Genomic DNA, 24,129 nt, shown 5'->3' with positions numbered 1-24,129 from the left:
TAATACTTCACCACTATGAGACTGATAGGCTCCACGCTACGAAACAGTTGTTGCTTCTTTTGCTAGAAACATCTTGTGCATTCCTGTTAGAATTTATACAATCTGTTGAATACCAAAATCATCACAAGGTGGACAGGAGGCAGGAAACGAACTTAGCAGAGGTAAAGAAAGAGAGAAAAACACACACAAATGACGCACCTCTAAGTCGTTAAAGAATAAGTGTGTGTCGGCCAAGTTGAAGATCATTTCTTCCATCCTCAGGCCTAATGATACAGATGTTGGTGGATCCTGAAAAAAAAGACAAAAGACAATTAGATCAGAATATTCTGTTCCGTTTTCAAAGGAGTTAATGTGGAACAATAAATAATGCTGTTCCCTCTGAGTCACTCAATTAACACAGAATCCCTTTAAATTCCTCAGCAGGCTATTCCCATAAAAGAAGACATTAGGTGGACTTGAAAGTTTCAGCCTGTGTTTACGACCCCTCCGAAAGGGACCAGAATAGTCATCAGAAATGCCACAGACTTGAATGAATGCAGTAAAAGCATGTCTCTTCTCAGGAGGGGTGGTCGATTTAGAAGAGTCGGGGTCACAGTCTCATCGTAAATAGCCCATTCTCCACATACTTGTGCTGATGCATCATCTGATTGTTCTCTAGGTGATAGATGAGCACAATATTTCCTAAAGCAACTACTTTGACGTCTTTATTAATAATAAATAAAAAAATCATTCAAATACAGAATAAACACTGACAGTTCCCTGCATCGGGTGCAACTTCAACTTTTCCTTAAATCATGATCTCTGTCAGTAATTTGACACGTGCTGTAATGGTGATAGGGTTGCACTGTCTGTAAGATAATACATAGAGAGGAGCGAACTACACTGTAAATAGTTAATGAGCCTGTGACAATGTGTGCGATTTTCCCTTTAAAAAGATAATGAATAGGCGAAAAAACTTCAGCATAAGACTGCAACTAGAGATTATTTTCATTGTCGATTAATCAGTTGATTATTTTCTGGATTTATCGATTTCCTGTTTGGTCTATAAATTGTGTAGTTGTGGAAGAAAATGGTGGAAGGTGACACCCTCAAATGTCTTGTTTTGTCCACAACCCAAAGATATTCAAAGTACAACCAAAGTGCTTCCTTCAACTACGTGATATCTCAAAAATGAGATCCTTTTTATCCACTTAAAATCTGAAAATTGTCACACACGCCTTCATTACATCCCATTTAGATTATTGCAGTTTGCTTACTCGCCACAACATTTCCAAACTTGAACTGGATCAAAATGCTGCAGCAGGACTACTCACAAAATACAAAGGACAAGTCAACATAACACATATTTAAGCATCTCTACATTGGTTATCTGTATGTTTAAGAATTGATTTTAAATTTTAATGATCACTTTTAAAATACGCTGAGCTTTTGTAATCAGGGCCCTTCGACTTGCTGCTGGCTGTCTTTTTAATCTCTATTAAAAACACATTGTATTTAGAATGCCTTTGTCCTGAATTGCTCTCTTCCTTTTTTATTTTGTTTTTAATATGATTAAATAATTCTCACCTTGTTTGTTTTATTATTGTATGAATTGTACTGTTATCATTTATCTGTCATTTCTTTCCTGTTTTTATGTCTTTGTAAAGCACTTTCTAACTTGTTTTTGAGAAGAAATTACTCAAACTGATTTATCGAAAATAGTATAATTAATCACCGCAGCTCTACTTCAGTGCATTTTCCAACTAACTGGAAAGAATTGAACTACATTTTATCTTAAACCTCTCATGAACAGATTGTCTTTAGCAAGCAAAAGGATGAAGAGACACAATAGCAGGCTGCTGGGGAGGATTTTCTGCAGCTGGCTAAGACTACATTTAAGACAGGCCAAGCAGGACCAGAAGCGGGGATTACACAGTTAAACCACCTGAAGACACACCTGAGCTTTTGGCTGATTAGCTGTCACACCCCACAATGCTAATGTTTTCACTAAAATGACAGAGGACAAACCACACAAGGAGAGCTCAATCCCCACTTCTAGAGGCTTTCTCCTTCCTCTTAACCTCCCAGTTCGAATCAATCTTTCAGTCAGAATTCATCAAAAATAATTAACCTCCCACATCAGCAGGCTAGCAGCTCCCTCTCCCCAACCTCTGGCGCTGTTGGGTGATTTAGCGTCATGGGCCAGTTTGGTGGGAAAAGGCAGCAAGTGAATCCTTTCCAATTAAATCTAAACAATCAGTCAGTGAGGGAGTTAAGAATACAAGCAGGCCAGAAGGCCAAAGTGCTGCTGCTGTCATTGCTCCAGCACCACCTGTCCCGAGATGTCAGTGCCATCCACAGGGGCGCCAAGTCACCGCCCGCCCCCTCCTCCTCCTCCTCCCTCTGAGCCCCCTTACCAATAACAACCCCCCATCCCCACTCACTTTAAGCTCCAGCTCTGGCCAGCCCAATAGCAGCACAGCTGGCCTCAGCCATCAGCTTTATGGGGGTGAGCTGCCTTGATGCCAATTAAAAGAGCTGATAAGAGCAGCAGTGTGTTTATGTGTGTATGAGAGGGAGAAAAAACGTCAGGGAGAGTGGGTGGGAGGTCACAGTGAGAGTGAGAGAAAGTGTGGATGTGCACTCACTCAGATACACATCTATTTATAGTAAGCTCGGAGCAGCTCGGAGGGAGAACTGTTTTGTAACTTTTTTGTTTATGCCGCTGAGATAGGGATGACATGAATGGCAGGCAGGAGGGGAGAGAAAAGGGGAGAGAGAGGGCGGTTGTTGTGGTGGATAAGTGGTGGTGGGGGATGTTGTTCTCCTTCACTTTCTTTCCTGAGGTAGTTTACAGATCTGCGTTTCTGATATGCTTTGAGGTAGCGTGCTCTGTGGTTGCTGTGAGTAAGCATGTGTCCCTTCTTATAATATTACTTTAATGTGATAGTGTCAACAGGTTGGAGCATGAAAAGAAGATAAAGTTTGATAAAAAAAAAGGGGGCTGAAATGGGCAGAGGAGGAGGGAACAAAAGAGAAAACAGAGAGTGAGCGGGACTCTAGCGGCTGTCATATCCTATATGAGCTCTGATGGAACGGGCCCTTATGGAGTCAGGAGTGTTTCCTGTTTCAGAGGAGCACACTGGAGACCCTGTGTGTGCATGTGTGTGTGTGTTCACGTGTGTGTGTGTGTGGGGTTGGATAGTCCCTCATCGCTGAGCCACGGCTCCCTAAGCCTTGGCTCTCTCTTTACCCAGCATGCAGGGCCGAGAATAAAGTAAATAAACAGTGCAGGGTCGTGGGGCAGCCCTCTTTCACCCCAAAAACAAAACAGTGCCCCCATCAAACACCCCCTCATACCAGAACAAAGGCACGGAGCACGGGCAGCAGACGCTAAGCTCTCTGACATATGAGGAGCAATATGTCATTTTTTGACTTCAAAACCAGACACCTACATAGCCAAAACAACCGGTGATTAGAAATGCTGCTCTCAGACAAAATAAAATACAGATTCTTTAAGATTCTACTGTTATTTTCATTTACGTGTGCAATATCTAAGTGGGAAAGTAAGAGCGGATGATGCACTTTGAAAGCTATATAGAACCTATGACCTCAACAAAACCATGAGAATAGGATCCTGCCTTATTTCCCAAATTGTTTGTTTTTAAGGTTTAAATTTAGAGAAGCAATTTACATGGAACAACAAATAGCAAAGCCTGGAAAAGTAAACTCTTCATCTCATAAGAAACACTGCAACATGGGATGGAAAATGACCTTCCAGCATTATAATAATATATGTTTGTTGATATTTATATATATACATATGTAATATATTTTAATTGGAATCCTAATTAAAGCAGGTTTACGGGAACCTCTGTGTTCCAGTTTGAGTTTTTTTTTTTTTTTACTGAATTACATTTGGTGGTCTCCTGCCAGGGTCTCCAGGGAGATCCCCGCCTGAAAAGCATGGATTGAGAAGCACTTAATTAAACTAACAATGTGGCATTTCTGAAGGAGAAAGGAACACTTAAGATGTGTCAATAGACATCCAGAGTGCAACTGTTGTGACCCCCTACAGCCGAGCCCCGAGCAGCCATGCATAGCCCCAACAGCTGCAAAGAGCAGTCAAATACTTGCCAAGCCTCATTGGACCTATTAAAAAAGAAACAATTATCTGTACATTGAGTTCTTCTCACTAGTGAAATCTATCCTCTGCTCAATCGCCATCCCCCCCCCCCCCCCCCCCCCCCCGACTCGTATCCCTTTTTTTCTCCTTTTAATATTTATGTGTTTTACTGATAAAGTGCACCGCTACTGCCACAGTCTGATGTCACTCACCCGTCCATATCTGTTGGCATAAGAACCCGTAAGCAAGGAATGGAAAACGATGATTGTTTCATCCAGGTCCCAGATGAAAACTCGCTGGAGAGATGGGGTGCGGAAGGAGGTGGGGGGATGAAAGAAACAAAGAAAAACAGAGAGAAAAGAGGCAAAATCAATGGTGCACTCTGTAGGGCTGCAAGGTGATCCTCCTGGTCAATAGGCCAGGAGCGTGTATTTGTGCGCCACAGGGACCAGGATCCATTTGCTTGGGTTGGTCACCGCAACACTCCTCCCCTCACCCCCACCGCATGCTTTCCATCCCCTGCCCTTTACATTAGAGTAATCAATAGTGACAAACTAATTAACTAGATATGTTAACATGCAATGATGTCAGTGCTATAATGGGCGCTATTAACCTTGTTCAAATTCATATCATATTAATGAAGAGCCCTCTGAATTACCAAGAGTTTATTTTGACATATGGTCACTATCAGAGTGTTTTATGGCTCATGGTGCAATACTAGCTAGTGTCCAGCTGATGACAAGAATATATATATTATTCACTTCACAGATGGCTCACTCAATCACACGCCTTATTGTTTATTCACGAGAACTTTATATAAGATATGTGTTTGGTGATGTCATATATTCCACAACGCATCAATAATGCATTTATAGTTAAGGAATCAAATCTTTAACAATTAATGCCCATCAAGTGTTAAAGCTGGTGTGGCAGCCATATAGTAAGTGGATTAGTGTCCATGTGCCTCAGACAGGGCGAGGCTGTCTGTCGCCAAGGTAGCGCGCTCACCCTACCTCAAGGTCGGAGTCAGGCGGCGGTGATGGGTTGTTGTTCCTTCTTCCCCGGCCACGTGACTTTCCATCCGAAGCCCGGCGCAATCGATCCGAATCTGAATCTTTAATGGGGGTTGATGGACTGTGGATGGTACTGTACTCTACTGAAGGGAAGGAAAGAAGGAAGAAGGAGAGTATAAAAAGAGTGTATTGAAGATGAGCTATTATTTGCTTTTAGCAAAGAAGTGCGAGCGACCATTTGTCTTGATGCAGGACGGACGGCTTCCTGGGGACATTTTTAGTGATTATGCAGGCCTACAGGTAACAAACAGATCATAAATCAGCTGCAGAACACGTACTAAAAGCTACTCTGCTCCATACTGATTCAATAAACAAGGGGTAACGGAGTACATGCCAAGTAGAAATAGCAAAGATGTCATTTATCTAAATTAGATGACTGTGTATGAAATTAGTTAAAGCCTGATGTCTTTGGTGTTGACTGATGACAGCGGCAAATGCAGTCATAAAATTTTGACTGACTTGTAAAGATATAATCAGGGCTTGATTGCCAAATGATGCATTAGCGTCACATAAAATTATGGGAAATTCTACATCTGATTTCAGTTTTAACTTCTTTTTTCCTGCTTGCCACAGTGCACTGAAACCATTTCCAGCTCTTATTGTGCAGAGATTTTTGGCATTTCTCTCATGATCTCTTATCGGGAACAACTTCAAGTAGGTGAGAAGGAGGGGCTTCAGCGCCCCGCTTGTTTATTTGAAAGAGAAACATGTCTCTTAGCAGGATCAAACTCCTGATATTCAGGTTACACAAGTCAACCCAGCTGCCTGCGGTTTTACTCCTACCTGCAGGGTTCTCTGTGAGGGCCTGGCTGGTGATGCCAGTGGGTGGCTCCTGGAGGGTGTAGGTGGTGGTGGTGGACGGCGTGCTGGGGCTGGTGTTGTTACTTGTCATGTAGGGTGAAGTGTAGGGTGAGCTGTTGTAATACTGAGCATACTGCCCCTGGCCAAAGCCTGGATAACTGGGGTAGTCCTATTAAGAAAAATGGGTAAAAAGATAGGTTACAGTTGGATAAAGATAAGTGAAAGAAAAAGTGAAAAATAAAGAAAGATATGTAGAGTGTGGTGCAAGAAGGGAGATTAAGCTCAAAAAGGTGGAGGCACAGAGAGACAAAAGGTAGCAGAGTTGAGGAGGTTTGGCAGAGTAATGTGAGATATGCCCTGCACCAGTGTTGCTACTTTACAGTGCAGATTCCAAAACATAAATGCAAACACATGTCTGTTCTGTCCTACATCTGGACAACGATCTGTCTTGTTTTTTTTTCTCCTCTCCCTTTCCTCTGTGGCATAATACATTCATGTTAGGGGAGGTACAGTAGATAATCCTGCGTACAAAGCTTTTGACATCCTGAGTGATTTATGTTTGAATATGTCACGGATGAAATGTAACATATTGAGTATGCATGTTCATAAAGATTTCCAGGTTTGGAAGAAGTCTGCGATTCAGACTTGTATAAACTGATATCTGCATACTGATCACAGTTCACAGGAAGAGAATGAGAAGAAGGAAGCGCGCGGCTACCTGTTGTGTGCTGTTGAAGCCGGTCGAGTTTGTCAGGGAGTTGTTTCCTGCATACAATCCTGACGTTGTTGTGAAAGTACCACCTTCAGGAAAAAAGAATAGACCTTTTGAGTTATGTATACACCACATTATATCAAAAAACATGATTAAATCTGTAGCACTGCCAGCAGTGCAGTGACAGAAATGAAATGGCACATTGTAAGAGGGAACAATAAGATTAGTCTTTTGTGAAACAACTATTTGAGGTGGTGAACAGAGGGAGGCCTGAGGGAGTGCTCCCAACAGTGGCCTTATCTTTCCCCTCTTCCTTTCTTATCAGTGATTGGATCAGGCCTGATGAATGACAGAGGGGGGCAGAGAAGGGTGAGGGAGTGGACAGAACCTGCCTCCAAAGCCGTCCAAGCCCGCACAATGTGAGGAAGACAAGAGACTGCTGTGTGCGAACTACCGAAGGGTGGAGGGTGGCGAGGGGGGGCGGAAAAGGTGGATGCACTGGGACGGAGCGTGAGGGTGCCAGGGGGGCTGTGCATTGGCAGTGTAGTGAGACAGAGATGTATACAGAAGGAGGGTTAAGGTCGGAGTGAAGAGCACTGGAGGGAAGTTTGGTGCTGACAACGAGCCCCAATGAATATGTATGTTTCTCTTTTCACTTGCTCAAAGGATGGCCCTCCTGGGTAATTAAATCATTCAAACGGGTTGATAGCATCTGATGGCTTAATAATATACATGACATGACTTATAGAGATGGGGAGCAGCGGCTGCACCTGAGGGCATGACTTTATTCTTCATTGGCCATCCACCTGTGCTGTCATGTCAGGCAGGAGAGCAGCAGGAGGAGCAGCTTGAAGAGGAACATGAGGGAACTGAGTATACTGAAGCTAAAATGATCCCAAGTCTTGAACTCATTACTGAGATCATTATCATGATCTTTGAGGAGAAAATAGCTTTATTACACTATAATATCTAAATTTGCCTTAATTTATATATTGTGGTTCATGAAAAAAAGCTGCTTCAAATTTGTTTATCTTTAGTTGAAAACAGTCTTCTACAATTTGTCAAATCTTATTGTGCCACATTATTAAACTGGACTTAAGTTGTTTATAATGCCACCACAACATTCAACAGAACAACACTGCAGCCATGACCGTGTTTAAAAAGAGCGGTCAATGAAGAAGTGCTCAAAGCAAAAGCCTCGGATTGGCCAGAGAGTTTAGCTGTGAGTAGGGAGAGTTTGGTTCTTAATGTAAAGCATCAATATTGCATCCACTCAAGTTTAAGTCACTGTGAATGCCAAAATCGTGCTTGCAACTATTATATGATTATTTGTGCATTATTCTGCATGCTAATACTAAATGCTGAATGCTAAATATACAACCTTATCTATAACACCATAAAAACAGTAAAGCTCTGGGCAGTTGTAGACTTTCTATACATAGTAAAACAACCTTAGGTCTTGAGCGTTTTCAAAACAAATGAAAAAAAAAATGCTCAAAAGAGCCCAAAGTGACGTCTTCAAATTGCTTCTTTTGTCCAGGCAACAGTCTAAAACCAAAACCCATACTATCATAAATAACAAAAGAAAAGCAGAAAATACTTACATTTAGGAAGCTGGAACCTGCAAATGTTGACCCTTTTTGCTTAAAAAACGTATATCTGAATATCTACGTTTTAAGTGATGTTGCTGTTTTCACAGATGTAATATAGAAACCTGTTGAATATCATTACTGATTAATTTGTTTTATGGACATTTATGTTTTAATTGACTCAACATTCGTCATATTTTGTAGGATAGTGTGCAATGTTTGATTAATTGCTTATCAAAACAGTTGTGAATTAAATTTCTTCAAGTCGAGAAATCGATTATTCAACTTAAAGTTGCAGCTTTAAATATTGACAAATTAATTAGAAAAGCCTAAAATGGCACCAGTGTCATAGCAGTTCTTCCAGCCTTCACAGGTACGACCCCTGAGCTTTATTGCTTGTCTCTCTTCACAAAGACAAATTGCTCCTCCATACATCCACATTAATCTGCACTACCATTACATTCTCTTTAAAGCTCCCTCACTCATCACCACAGTGATCCTCCCGTAGCCAAAAAATATCCCGTAGCTTCAGTGAAAACGAAGGGGGGGAGATAAATTTACTGTTCGTAAATGGGAGCGTAATTACACCTTTGTTCCCAGAGACAAACAGAGGGAGTCCCTTTCATCCTCTGGTCATTGGCCCCATCAGGAGCGCCCTCCCACACCGTGACAAACGTGAAGCAGCTTTCAGAACAGGGGGAAGGATCAGGGAGGTGGAAGGGGGGCCGTGAAGGGTAACGTATGGAGGAAAGCATGGAAAACGGAAGACGTAGTGCAGTGTGTTTAGCCTTGTCAGTTAGCTAAGTACCCAGCACTGAGGCTAAAAAAGAGAAACAAATACCTCCCAAGCTCCCAAGATTACCACGATCCGCCAATTATTTGTGCAGTTTCTCACTCTCGGCTTCCAGCAATTACACACACGCAGCAGATTTTTACCTTGTTCTTTGGTTGTTTTCGTCAGAAGTGTTCTCTCTTTATTGTTTTGTTTGATATTTCAAGCCCTGTGGGGGGGAATTTTTAAAACTTCTGCGCTCTCTGTAGAAAGTTCAACATCAAGTGAAAGTCTGGGAGAACAATAAGATGGAGAGGAAGAGGAGTAAGGCTGCGAAGGACAACAAATTAGCGTAATGCGCAGTTCAAACAGTCATAAAAGCTCTCACTGGCAGGGTTTGAGGGTTGCTCTGTGGAGAACACGGAGCCACATAAAAGCCGAGGGGACCCCTGCTAGCCCGGTGAGAATGAGCCCATGCTGTTGGGAGTGGTGGTGCTGGTTATAACAGGGGGAGTGAGAGGGGGTCTTGTGGTTCCCCAGGGGGCATGTTTTCTCTCCCTCCCCCTGTCCTGCTCCAGTTAGTCCACTCACTCAAGACCAGACATCATCCCTCCCTCCCTCCCTCCCTCTCCTCCTTCCCTCCTGCCTTCTGGCTCCACAATTGGAAGTCCATTTGCTTTGCTTGATCAGTCCCCTTGCCATGGGCTATGTCTATCATCAGTGCACAATATTTGTAGCAGAAGTTTGTATGCCCCACTTGGGAATAAGCTATCAAGTCCAGATGGGGCTCTGCTTTTAAAAAAGGCAAGCGAGGCTTTAGCTCCTTCAGCTCACACTGCCACTGGGACAGAATGCTGGAATCCAATTATTCACCTAATTAGCATCTGCTCTGTCTGACCATCAGCACAATCTCCGTCTCCTCACACACCTCTGATGTTTTAGGTTTTTATTTGAAAATCCAGGAGATGCACTAAACTTGGACTGCAAAACTGAGGTGCACATAAAACGGCTGTGCGATTTCGGTGCCATGACTTTAGCGCCCACACAAAGCTCCATGGCATCGGACATGAAAGCAAGGAGCAAAAACATTAATCTAATCGTCCTCCGCCTTGACAGCTGGCCACAGGCTGGTGGCAGGGACTCTGACAGAGAGGGGTAGTATCAGATGTGAAAAAAAAAAGAGTCTTTGGTTGGGACACCCAGGCCTGAGGCACCTCGCCCAGGCAGATCAATAGGCCAGAGAGAATAATGATGATGGTGTGGCGAAGGGCCAGAGCCGCAGTTAGAGAACCGACGGCCTGAATAGTGGTCAATCTGTCATCTAACAGGGCTGTCAATTACGAACGCACTTAACGCTACGTGGGGCATCCGATGGCCAGAGATAGCAGGAAGAGACAGAAACAGACAGAGGCAAACAGAAAGTCAGAGTACGAGCATAATACTTCGAAGACGAATGGGCACATAATACTGTCATCGTGAGTTAAACCACTAAGGGCAGGATAGCAGCTTCTGCATTCTGCTGCACATGCTCCGTCTCTTGTTCCCTGTCTCGTTCTGTCTCTCTCTGCCTCTCCTTTTTCAGGCGCCCGGCTGTGCTCTCCAAAACTCCGGCTGTGGCCGACTGTATTTGGTTAAGAGGCGTGGAAAAGAGGCTTCCCCGCGCCACATCTGCTGCTGAGCTGGCGTTATTTATTGTGAGATGCTCTGGAGGCTTTTCAACAACATGTGGAGATGTTTCTACTGTCGCACATTAGATATTGCAGGAGAGAACACAAAGACAATGCTAGCGGTTAGCTAACTGTCCCTGCCTAGTGCAGGTGGAACAGAGGGATTTTTGAACTAATACAAACAGAGAGTAATACAAGCGCTACATGGCAGAGGGCCTGATCTCAGTTAAACAGACTGTATGAGTGGACAGAGAGAGAAAAGGAGGGGGAGTCCAGGGCGCAACAACTCATCTTTATCGTTTTTCAAGGCCATAAATCTCTATGGTCTCAGCTCTTAAACAAATACAAATATGATCACAGGGAGAGAAAAAACAAAGGCTGGGGAGTGGGAAGCGACAAGGCTGGTGCCTCCTAAGTGCCTGCCATTTTTCCATCTGTGTTGATTCTTTTAAGAGGAGAGGAGAGGGAGGCAGCCGTCGTGGCTGCACATAACGACTGCCGGGATGCAACCATCATTTGGGGTGAGGGAGAGGGCCGTGTTGTGAATCAGTCTGGCTCTGTGTGCTATTAAATCAGGGACAGGGGCCTTTTTCTCTAATCTTTTTTTAAAAGGAGTACAATAAACCTTATTTGGAAAGGCTAAGCAGAAGGAACACATGGCAGAAAAACTGAAGTAACAAAGAAGACAGAGGGAAAAAAAATAAGTGATATTGGCAAGAACTTTGTAAATGAGGTTCAAAGGACAGAAATAGATACAAAGAGAGAACAAAAACAGGAAAAAACATACCAGAAACCAGATTCCCACCACATTTTTAGACTGCTGCTGGATAAATATCTGCTTTGTAGTTTTGGAAACCTTTCACGATATTAGCTATTTCCGCTATCTTGCTGCGAACATTTCGTAACTATAAAACTGGACATGCTGCCAGCTTTAAGAGAGGGTGATGACATCTCACGCTACATTTTGACACAATACAAACACGCACACTGGCTGAAGAAGCCCAGAGAAAAGGATAAATAATTCACAAAGATGTCCTCACCCTGCATCTGGTAACTGTAGGGGGCCTGTCCCGTCTGCGGCGTGGTGAAGCCAGAGCTGTAGCTGAGGAAGCCCGTCTGTCCTGGGGATTGGGACTGGCTCAGACCCCCCTCTGTCTTTATGCCTGCCCACAATGGACCTAAATCAGTTAGTGACACCAGATCGGTTTGATGCACACACAACAGTCAACACACAGGTTTAAATTACACTGGACACAGCATAGAGACACAGTCTCTGTCTGTTAGCATAACACGCTAATCACAATGAAGGAGTGCTGATTATCTGATTAAAGACTTTTTACTATCATCAGTTGTTTAGAAATATTATCTAGCACCGGCTTCTGGAGTTGGCTGTAAACCAAAAAGCATGTTAGGACTAGGATTATTTGATTTTATGTTATCATTAGTATTATTGATATTATCATCTACTGTAAGTTAGGTCGTCTGTGAAAAGATGCACTAGTAATAAAACATTCTGCTTGCGAATCAAACTGGCCACTGCTTACATTGAATCAGTCACAATGCAGTTTCTATGCAGTGGTAGGTTGCAGGACTCCATTCAAATAAACAGTGTAAATTCCTCCACATATTGGAGAGTCTTTTGGGGTCAAAACATTCTAAAGACTTTGGACAAATAAAGCCTTCGGTGCGCCTTGTACTCTGTGCTTTCTCTTGCAATGCCAGAGGAAACCAGTTTTTGTTTTCAGATTTTTATCACTAATCTTTCAGATCTATCTGAACAGCTTGACAAGCAAATTCTGTTTTATTGCAATGGAGGAGAATATGCTATGCAGGCACTAAACAACAACTCAGCATCTGTGCTGTTCTTGCTGTAAAGGAGGAGTTGTGGGAACACAGTTTGTTATGAGCTTTGTCCTGACCTTTGGAAAGGAAAATAATATTTAGTTTTCTCTCCCTATGCATGTATACAATGTAAAGAGTATTACTGTCATGCATCTTTAAGCAAGACAAGAGGTTATGGTGTTTGTCAGAGAAATCTTACCATAGGCTGGGATGCCATAGGGCTGGCCAGGCTGGGGGTAGCTAGCATAAGCTGCGGCCTGCTGCATTCCTGTGGTGTACTGCGTCTGCCCATACGCAGCCATATTTTGGGATGAAGGGGTAGGAAGAATATGCGGATATGTTCTGCTATTTGAGAAAAGAAACAAAAGACAAAAGTGAGAAAGGAAGGCAGGAAGAAAGGGGACCACGTTTTACCCCTAAAACCATAACACAAACTTTGCTAACTGACAAATTCCTTGTGATTGTGCTACTTCATTTTAAACACTGAGCCAAGCTGTAAGGCGGATAGCATCGCACAGCTCATATACATAGTGAAAGAACAATAAATGGCAAAGGAAATTTTTGCAAGATAATAATTACAACAGATTTCAGTGTGCGCAAGCTGCAGACATCCAGGCAAACAAAGCCGGCTGAAAGCCCCAGATCGAGCAGAAGGATCTAATTAAAGATCCAAATGAAGTTGGATGCTGCTTATTTTTTAAAGAAAAATAAAAGAAGCCTTACTTGGAAGGGTAAATCTGTGGAGAGAACTGGTGAGTTTGTCTTGGGCTGAAGCCACTGGTTCCAATAGCTGAGGAGAGTTGAAAAGAAAAGAGGCAAGCACATATTTAAACATTAAGAAATAAGGTAAATATTATCTTTTGCCAATAGAACTTCTGGAATCCAAGGAAACAGCAATTACATTGCATTACTTTATTTATTTCGGTAACCTTATTTAGGGTTAAAAACCGGAGAGCAATAATGAAGTAAAATAATCAGGTATAAATGTCAGGTTTTTTTGCTGACCCGCGTATCTCTGAGATACTTCAGGGCTGCCATAACAACCTCTGATGTAAACACACACAGGATGGTCTGAATCAGTCTCGGCCTGTTGCTTCAGTTTTGCCTTTCAAGCCACAACCACATTGGAAGTGACACCGCTGATTGCAGGTAATGAGTGCTACTGCATAATCAGTCCTTCATTAAGCGTACGACTATGTGGTTCCACGGTGGGAGTTCAGCCACAAGTGACTCACAGAAGTACACTTGTTTTTAATCTGCAATAAGAATTATAGAAGACTCAGACACATTGGGCTTTTTTCAGTTACATCACTGTTTTTTAAAGTAACACCACAAATAAAGTAGTACTTTTAAATTTATATAAGTTGTAGTATCTGCACACTTTGGTTCCAAAATGTCTATCTTGAAAAAAAAGAAAAAAAAAAAAAAAAAAGAGAAAGACTTCAGTTATCAACTTGACAGTTGTGCCAAAAAAGTAAAAATCTTTGGTTTTAAATGAAAACAGTAACTGGGGGAAAAAAAGGTATAATTTAAAGCAAATTAATGTTTAAATTTGGAGTAAAACCCAACAGATGTACTTAAAAATTAATAAGTTAAAATTTGATCTAACTTCACTTAAAAATCAGAACAATCACAGTTCTGCCGCATTGCCTGCATTAAACTGCAGAGCATGAAACATCTGTCTAATTGGTCATGACATGTAAAATAAGGGATTTGGTTGCGGGGGAGCGCTAACTGTATGTAACTGTATGCTGTAACCCCTCACACACGTTATTAATATTGAACACTTTTCCCACATCAGCAGCACCTGCCACTGGACAAAACCTGCTCTTCTGAACAGAGCTTTGGGTTTCCCCGCGGAGGATATGTGGTGTAAGATTACTAAATTTCATTAATATTGTCAGAGACAAAAGTCATAGCAGTGATTTATGCGGTTCTAGCTTTAAGTATCAAGTACTTAGTTAAACAGTTACGAAAATACAGGATAATTAGCAGCAAGATAATACCACGCAGATGGATGCAGTACTATTAATACATGTTTACAGAAAATATAAGAGAGTGCTGCAGGTTGACACGGATACTGGTGAGGTTAGAAAGAAGAAATAAGCAAAAAAATTATCACATTAGTGATTGTTTCTTTTACAATTCCAACAATGCTCATTATACTCTGAGGTCTTTAGTGATGCCCCTGTGTGTGTGTGTGTGTGTGTGTGTGTGTGTGTGTGTGTGTGTGTGTGTGTGTGTGTGATGTTCCCGTGGTGAGAGGAGGGTGTGAAAACCGTGGCTCTGACAGGGCGATAGGGTAACAGCCCGTGGAGAGTGAGGGCCACTGGGACGCCATGTCACTCCACTGGACAGACAGGCTCAGTGCATTACAGGTCATAATTCAGTCCTCACTGGCATGGGAACCAGCAGCGCTAAAACACACACACACACATGTGCAAGCAAGCACAGCATATAAATATGCTGACAAAGGTATGGTAAGAATCGCTTGTTCTTTAACACTCACACACACACACAACACACACACACACACACTGTATTGGTGTTTGAGCTGCAGGGACACTTCCTGGGGCCCGGCTTATCAGTCACCCATCTCGAGGCTCATCTCTCACTAATCAGTTCTGCAGCTGTGTGTGTGTGTGTGTGTGTGTGTGTGTGTGAGAGAGAGAGAGAGAGAGAGAGGCAGACACACACACACACAAAACACACACACACACTCACAGACAACAGTCCAACCTCACCTGATCCTGAGAAGCCGTCTAGAGAGGTGTCTGCTACCGAGGTGGCGATTTCGCTGCTGCTCATTGGCTCGGTTTTAACTGCAAACAAAGAAGGCACATTGTCACCAAATGCACCAAATCAAGTCTGGAAAAAAAAAGAAGAAAAATAAAACCAATCAGATTCAAATCTAACAATCTCAGGCTTTTCAGCTGTTCACATTCACAAAATTATGTTTTACAAATAAAGTTACTCAGTGTAAAATAAAAAACAGAACGTCACAGGCAGGAGGGAGTCAAACAACATTCCAATAGAAAGAATTCATAATAATTTAAATGCATTACTAACACAATAAAATTACATCTGCATCAGTTCAAATGGTTTAAAGATATATATATATTTTTTTTATTATCCGATGGTACAAGAGAGTTTATCTTTAATCACTAAACCTTTATCGTTCAACACGGAGAAAAGTATTTTACATCTGCGCTGGTGCCTTTTTTTTTTTTTTAAAGCTTATGCCCTTTTTTTTAAAAAAAAGCATTTTAATTATTTTGAAAGAGTAACATAAATCAGATTATAATTTGACAGTACAGTAAATACTTAAGTCTTACATTATTTATTACATTTAATGATAATTTACTGGCTTATCTGTACTTAAATGTAGCATGAATCGTAATAAAAAAAGAGCTCGGCGGACATACAAGCACAATAGAAATGTCAAGGTAATGTATGGTGTATAAAATCTTTTTAAGAGTGTAGCGAACGCTGTTTGACCTTGGCTCCAGTATACAGCTCAGCGATAGATCTGCAAAGACAATTTCACAGCTTTCTGACAGCTCAGGAGTCTTTGAAATCAATCCATTTCACTTCAGGCAAGCTGGAGGAGTTCTTTTTTTTTTTCTTTTTTTGGCAAAACAAATTGACAATGTGGGCAAGAAAGACATGCTCAGTGGAATCCCTCATGGTTGAAGAAGCCATTTGCTGTCATGTTTTACATGTTTCCGCTATGCTCGTTCAGTGCAGAAACATATGTACACAGGGGGCGATTCGTTGAACAACACGCCGAGGAAAAAATAGTGGTAAGGTGCATGCATAAACTCGCACACACTCAGGTCACAGAGCACACAATAACCACTGTATTCAGGAATCAGCAGGGAATGTCCAAATGAAAACAAAATGCAAGTTCACAATCTGACCATTCATTAACAATAGACTCCAGTAGGGGTCAAACCATGCTTAAAACATATTTCCACAACAATAACAGCAAATATCAAAACGTTTCTGAATGAAAGGCACAATAGTTGAGGCAACTTTAGAATTTCTGCTGCTGATAAATTGTGTATTATTCAGAAAAATGAATTTCCTTCCTGAGAGAGGTAGTTGCTTCAAGAGTGCTTTCATTCTGAAAGTGGGGAAAACACCAAGTATTGTCCTTTCACTGTGTCACTAAAAGTAGACAAACCTGCAGCGGACTGTGAGTTAGAACCTAACAACCAGTCTGCAGTGGTAAGCATTGTGATGTTATCACCTATGGGAAAGAAAGAATGGCAAAGGGACACATGACAGTCTGCACCAAGTCTAAGGGTCCTGTGTCATTAATACACACACAAAAAATCAACCCCGAGCTTGAAGCACAGACTAACCTGAAGATTACGTGACTGGGGAGATGATTTTAATAACTTGCGTGCATGACTACTTCACTAAACAAAGGCTCAGATTTAAGCACAGGGGAATCACCTGAGTAAATAACTATGTACAGTAGAGACCTCATGCAAAACGCCATCATTTCCATGCTGTGGGCTTTGAATAATTACATGGTTACTTAAATAAACAGCTAATAGTCGCTGGAAAACAACTACTGGTAGCACTGAATTGTTTGAGCTGGGATTGTTAGGACGGCAAGTCTGTGTAGTTTGTATAACTTAATGACAATGTAAGTGCGTTCTTAAATTTTTTTTTTGCTCTTTCTTTTAGAAAAAGTGGCGATAATTCAACCTAAAAAATAATAACTTGCAACAACACATGCATTAGCTTTGTTGCTAGCTACAATGAATTACTTTCAGCCAATTTCACATTGAATGTTACAATATACTTCCATAACTTTTCTAAGTCTTTTTTAAAATACACAGTAACACAGAAGACAGACGGAGCAACCAAAGAGCAACAGTACCGTACACACATACCTTCAGTGCCATTGGGTGTCATGGAATTGTTATTGATGTGGGAGTTGTCGAGGTTGGGACCATTAGGAGATTCACTGCTTCCACTTACTCGGCTGTGAGGACTGGCTAGATCCTGCATTTCCATAGACCTGACGAGACACACACACACGCACCAAATCAAATTACACATTTCACTCTGGTTTCAGGGAAGACACACAGCTCCTACAGCAATGCACTGTACACAATATAACATAACCAAAAGTAGAGATTTAGATAAATGAAATAGTGATAATAATACAAAGTAAAAAATATTATAAATGAGTTGCTGAGAAAAAATATTCAATTAAAATTACATTTAAAATCTAAAATTCGCTGCAATTTTATGATTGACTACTTGTATGTGATATTCTTACTGAATTTAAAATAATGTTATTTTTATGCGATGCCAAATGATGAGGACGGAATTAGCACGTGAAAATAAAAAAACATTTACAAGACAAAATTTGCCACACGCACACTCACATATGCACAAAGAAAAGTGGAACTGCAAGCTATGAAATGTATACTAAACATTTTGACATGACGTTCCTGATTTCTCTCATTACAGCAACCTCACTGCAAGTCAAGGCTTTACACGACGTGAGCACATTGTGTTTACTGTCAATTTACTCTGCTGTGTCTTAAAGCAAAAATGGCCTTAAGTGTATATCGTTTTGTGCGGTATCGGAGACTGTTAACAGATGTTTGCTGCTGGTTTGAGGCAATAGTTAATGTGCCTGTTAAACGTGCAGCACTCTGCTTGATTATAAGAGCCCCATGCCTCAGTGATAGGCAGATGAGAAGCTCATGAGGCATGTGTTTGCTCTGGCAAGCTCCTTAATTGTTTCTGTGTTTATACAAAAGACCACGCCATTGAAAACATTATTCTATCTTCTCGTTTGTACGCTCAGAGGATTTTGTGGAGTACAGACAATAGAGAAGAGAAGAAGGCACGAGTGATTTGAAAAGTACGGCCACAAACTCCAGAGCCCATTTGTCTCTGCCACTGTTCCCATTGCAACAATGAGCTAATGAAATTAGGACAAAATGTTTTGTACATTATTCTGCCATTTCCAATTATATTCCCTGGCTCTGGTTATCTCTGCTATCGATGCACATCGGCCTTTAACACAAGGCCACAGAGATAAATGCTCAAGTAACTCTGAGTAGTCTGAGTGCTATCAGATGGCACGAAGAAACCAGAATTATGAGATAAAAAGATTAAATTATGATATGCATTTACTCTATTTAAGATGATATTAGAATGTTATGATATTATGATACTTTGCTGTACAGCTTGGCAAATTTCTTGTGGTTTAAATCCAATTTAATTATTAGCAGAAAAAAAATATTTTAAAGCATTATATTGCAAACCAAAAGGACTAACATAAAACAGTAATAATACAAACCAATCGCACAAAAGGCTCAGTCAGTCTTCCTCACACATACTCCAGTAATGGAAGCTGCATTGTTCTTTTCCCAGAAGTATATTAATTTACTTCCCCCTAAAAATATCACACCCTCCAAGCATGCAACAACACAGAGCTACAAATATAAGCACATTAAGGATCATCCAGAATAAACTAATCCTATTTCCACATCTCACACTCACTGCTTAATCCTGTTTTCTCCTCCTTTGCCCAAACTTTTTTTCTCATTAGCTGATGGCTAAAAAGCCTTGGCACTCTCCAATCAGACAACACAGCAAGGCTGAGAGAAGTTGACAGGTGTTTAGCAGAGTGTCTCAGGCAATCTCTGATGCCACGCAGAGAGCTACATGACTCTGATGCTGCTGGCACCGGCTCAACTGTGCTCTTACCTGGACCTAGATGGCTTTGAGTCCTCGCAAACCACACACTCCCTTTTTTTGTGTTCTGCCTCCACCTGCCCCGGCAGAAACAATGTCACTCCTTGTTACTGCAGCTCGATGTCACAGTCCAAAGCCATCCATGACACAAAAAGGCTTGTCTGAGAAAACATTATTGTTTTTCTGGAGCAGAATGGGAAGAGAGGGCTAGCGGGGGGAACAGAGGCGCACATTGTCTCTCTCTCCGAGCCGCAGCCCTACTCCGCTGTTGTTTCCTCCTCCAGGTCCTCCCTCCTCCCTGAGCAAGGGGAGCACAGCCAAATGACGGAAAGGTGATTCATCATTGGTCTACGACAGCTGCAAACTGGATTAGCCCTCCCCCAATCAACATGCAAAAGCGGCTTAGCCAAGGTAAGCAGGAAGGGGTGGGGGGGTGGGGGGGGTTGTGTGGGGGTGAAGGTAGGCAGAGGGGTGAGGGGTTGGGGGGGCTGCAGAGGGTGGGAGAGCCTGCCCGCTTTGCTGCTTGAGGTAGCCTGCTGCTAGATGGAAGATGGGACTTGTTGAGCAGAGGCAAGTCAAGCGTGACACCCCCAGCATCTTCAGCAGATCTTTCATCTGCAATTGACACTATCTGAAATTTATCAGCACTCCGCCTCCCGGCATACTGACAGGTCCTAATGACCGTCAGCGCTGCTTCCCGCGGGCCTGCCCCAGCCTGGGGCACAGCACAGAAATACACAACTTCCTAACTTCACAGCCTACAGAGAGGCAGAAACAGAACAATATCTACACTCACACAGACATTATATAAATCTTTTCTTTCTCTCTGGCAACACAAAAACTCATGCTTATGTCTTTTTTCTCCTTTTTTGTTAAATGTCCTTTTCTTTAGCTCACAGAGACACATTACTCATGCCTGTATCTCTGCATGTGTACACACACTTATGCACAGGGCACTTCAGAGGCCCCCAGATCAGTGGTGCAAATGCACACACACACATGCACACACACTCACACATGCAGGGCACTTTAGAGGCCCCCAGATCAGTGGTGCATCTCAGACAATGAACGAGACTGGAAACAAGAACACGGAGAGCATATGGAGCCACATATGTTTCCTATGACGCTACGAATGCCTCTATTACTCTCCTTTAGCTGACAGTTACATTTTGCTGTCCACTCCCGCTCTGCTCGTCTCTCTCCAAACATCAAGCGGAGCCATATACTTGCATGGCCATAACACTATATTAGAGCTGACTCCAGCCCACCACGGGAATACAGGGTCCAAAAAAGGTCATTCAACTGGTCAGGAAAAAGGGAAAAGACATATAAAGTCTTTTTTCAAAAATCCGGGCATGATTTTTTAATGGCTGACTGTTTACATGAGCCAGGGTAACCTGAGCTGCAGGGTGTTAAGGTTTTTTTTCTTCGTCTTTTTTTTTTTTCAACAGGCTTTGCTCTTCACACCAATGCAAAGCCTTCATGAATGCCATTCCTGGTTTACAATTTGCCTAATCTCCCACTGCTTATGGTGCAGCCATCTTACCAAAAAAACCCATTATATTTAATTCTCGCTACAACAACAGCAGTGCCTCCTTCTGGCATTTCCTAATACTAAAACATGCAGAGAGGGCGTAAAAAATATAAAAATATCAATGAAAAAGAAAGTCCACAGAGGTAAAAGCCATAAAGACGAAAGAGAAACACATTTTGCCACAGCACATTAACAGCGATCACAGAGTTGGGGGAAGTGGTGGTAAGATGCGGTGTAGTGTGTGTGTGTGTGTGTGTGTGTGTGTGTGTGTGTGGTGGCTGGATTCTCTGTTCAGCAGCACAGGCCAATGAAGCCATTACCATGCTGGTGTCTCAGCCACCGCCAGCAGGTGAAACCGGCCAGGTGAAGAGACAGAGGAGAAGGGAGGGGGGAAAGGATTTAAAAGAAAATACAAGTCTTTCTTCTACGCCGCTAAATATTTATTGTTTTTTTTAAAAAAAGGGCTGCATTCAGCATCTTTGATGTGCTTCTTAGTTCAACCTGAACTGCCAGGTCTTTGAAGCAAACAAGAACAAAGCCTAGGCTAGATGAAGCGCTGGAAGTGTCATCAAGAGGAAAAAAAGAAGAAGAAGAAGAAGTGCCACAACACGCTTCACTCACAGTTGTTTGCTGGCTCCTTTTGTTTCGCTTTACTTATTTCAAGACCTGTGTCTCCAAAGGTAAACACAGCCACAGCCAAGCTTTTAGCATAGATCATCTCAGCATGCAAGCTGTCTGACCCGGCACAAATCGCTCCTTCACCTTTGCTACATATTTCGTTACTATTCAGCCAAGAGTTAGTAATTTCACATGGAAGGTGTTTTATCTCCTGCAAACTTTTCACGGATTATTAAAGTAATACACATCTTGAGTTTTTCTGTTACAAATAAAACAATTAAACAAAAGACCATGACATATGAGTAGATATGTTTTGTTTATTTCCCTTCTGCACTCCCTGTCTCATCCTTAACAGATATTAATTATATAAGACACAGTCCATAGTCCTTTTTTTTACTGTCTATGTAAGCCATGTGTTGTGAGTTACAACTTTTGAGAAACAATGCTTTAATCAAAATCGAACTTTAAAACAACTAATCCCCACTTAAGCTGGTCAGCTGAATCCACATGGTGGCCCAGGAAAAATAAATCCACTCTCAAAGAATGTAGATGCAGACAACAATTGGACACAGATGTGAGTGGAATTAGGCACAGTTTACAAAATGCTACACTTCACTTGCGTCTCTGTACGTGGCCGAAAAAATAACGGCTGCCAACAAATGCAACATAAAATAGCTTGAGTTTTTTTTTTTCAAGTGGTATTTTGAATAAGACTAGCGTTGCAGAATTGTATTAAAATGGATGGACATTTGAAATTTATATATGGTGATAGCACTTTTCTAAACCAGTTTTGTGAGAGACAAAAGAGTTTTTATATTTATTATTCAAGCAAAATAAAATGTACTAAAATAAAAGGTTTAAACCAGTACTTTTCAGTTACAATAACATGAAATATTACTTTTAATTTAGTATATTCTATTAATATTTATTTATACAAAACCACTGTACTGATCTGTATTTGGCAAATAAATTAGACTTACTGCGACAATTATAAAAGCACATGGCTCACACACAATTTAAAATTTTCTACTTGTGTGTAATTAAAAGCACAATTATTAACACATGTGCTGTTTGTTGACGTGCAATTTGTCTCTCTCATTCGGTCCAATCTGACATGGTGCTCCAGCAATTCACTCAATAGCTACATTAAATCTGTTAATACTGTGCTCTTCAACCTTCAAAATTATTTCCAGAAGGCCCGTTCGCCTTTGAGGGGCCATCAAACAAGATTTAAGGTGCACATTTTATCACAAGCTGCCTACCACCGTGACCACCGCAGAACGAGAGAGGCTTTACACACAAAGATGAAAGACGAATCTTAACGATTATACCACTTTAATGCTCGTGGCTTGTTGTTCTAATTCTCTCAAATCTCACACGGTGATCTATTATGTTAATGAAGGTATGATCCACACAGGATAGGAAGCAGAGGAAAATCTAAAATTGCAGTTTTCAAAATTTCTAGAAAGCAAAAAATTTTCTATGGGCTCATTTACAGCACAATGCAATTTCTTTGAATACAATTTCTGTTTAGACTCCCAACTAAGCGGCTTCCTTATCATCCTGCGCAATGTAAACATATTGCCATTTACAAACAAACACACAAGTGGGTATTAGCGATTGTGATGGCGATCAACAGCAATCTTTAAAGCTCATTTCCTGTTCTTTCAGCCACATATCCAGATCAAAACAGTGGCGTGTTAACAAAATAGCACCCCACAGTATTTAGTAAACAACCCCTGTCCACTAATCACCCAGCTACTTAATAGGAGGTCCCCCATTTCCTTGTTCTTTCTCTCGCGCTCTCTTCCTCTCCCCCCTCTTCCTCACAAATAGCCGGATCACTGAGGCTGGATCAATTAGCCCTCTGTGTCTTTCACCATTTTCAATCTCCTCTCTGAGAAAAGAGGAAAAGGGCTCGGCCAGGCTAGACACGTCTATAGGGAAACGCATCAGGCCTTTGGGCAAACAATGCCACCGCCGACCACTCCTGCTTGTACACACTGCTGCTGCTACACATGTATGAAGCTCCACAGCCAGGCAGGCAGAGAGACCTAGTTCTCTCCCTGCGTAAAAAGCAAATACACAGTGTAAACAGTCCCCAAATCAGCCTACTCATTATCTGTTAATTGGATAAATAAGGTTATTGTGTGAGTGAATGGTTGCAGCAGGCAGTCACACACACTGTCATGTTTGTCTACACGGAGCGGAGGCCACTCTGCAAGCAGTCTGGCTCACGAGCCTCTCCGTTTCCTCTCTTTCATCTACTAACACACACCTTTCTAAACAGCGAAAAAAAAGGGCAGGCGTTTGAAAACGACAGGAATTAGAGGGTGAATAAGGAAAGAGGAAAAAATTTAAGAGAGATGAAATGCTCCTCACACACACACACACACACACAAACACACACACACACACACACACAGAATAATTCCCTGACTTGTGATGTAAGCCTGTGATCATACACAGAACATTAAACCAGAACATCCTTCAATTAGAGAGGCTAGTGATTACAGCGAGTGAGTCATCTCTGCTACACGCGAAACGCTGGCGAGCGGAGACGCAGCACGGCCGGCAGTCGAGGCCTGTTGTCTCGGTCAGACGCTGAGAGGCTCTCAGGTCTCCTCGCAGCATTCCTGGCCTCAGCAGATGGCATTAGATGTCAACTGCCTTTAACTGTGTTG

The 24,129-nt window shown here is 41.9% G+C and overlaps 1 protein-coding gene across 1 annotated transcript in view; it reads right to left on the bottom strand.

Annotated features, from left to right (window-relative positions):
- The window catches only part of eya1 (EYA transcriptional coactivator and phosphatase 1), a 65,285-nt gene that overhangs the window by 15,190 nt on the left and 25,966 nt on the right, over nt 1-24,129 (bottom strand). Inside the window, exons 3-12 of the mRNA XM_073488417.1 lie at nt 17,469-17,596; nt 15,306-15,383; nt 13,285-13,351; nt 12,761-12,906; nt 11,760-11,882; nt 6,698-6,780; nt 5,962-6,148; nt 5,119-5,261; nt 4,318-4,401; nt 199-288 (exon numbers count right to left, since the gene is read on the bottom strand). Coding sequence (XP_073344518.1) covers nt 199-288; nt 4,318-4,401; nt 5,119-5,261; nt 5,962-6,148; nt 6,698-6,780; nt 11,760-11,882; nt 12,761-12,906; nt 13,285-13,351; nt 15,306-15,383; nt 17,469-17,592 — 1,125 coding nt within the window. The 5' untranslated portion in view covers nt 17,593-17,596. The remainder of the gene's footprint in view (nt 1-198; nt 289-4,317; nt 4,402-5,118; nt 5,262-5,961; nt 6,149-6,697; nt 6,781-11,759; nt 11,883-12,760; nt 12,907-13,284; nt 13,352-15,305; nt 15,384-17,468; nt 17,597-24,129) is intronic.

Source organism: Pagrus major, chromosome 19, assembly GCF_040436345.1.
Source record: "Pagrus major chromosome 19, Pma_NU_1.0".
In the NCBI taxonomy this organism is placed as follows: domain Eukaryota; kingdom Metazoa; phylum Chordata; class Actinopteri; order Spariformes; family Sparidae; genus Pagrus; species Pagrus major.
This window is presented reverse-complemented; position numbering and strand designations above follow the sequence as displayed.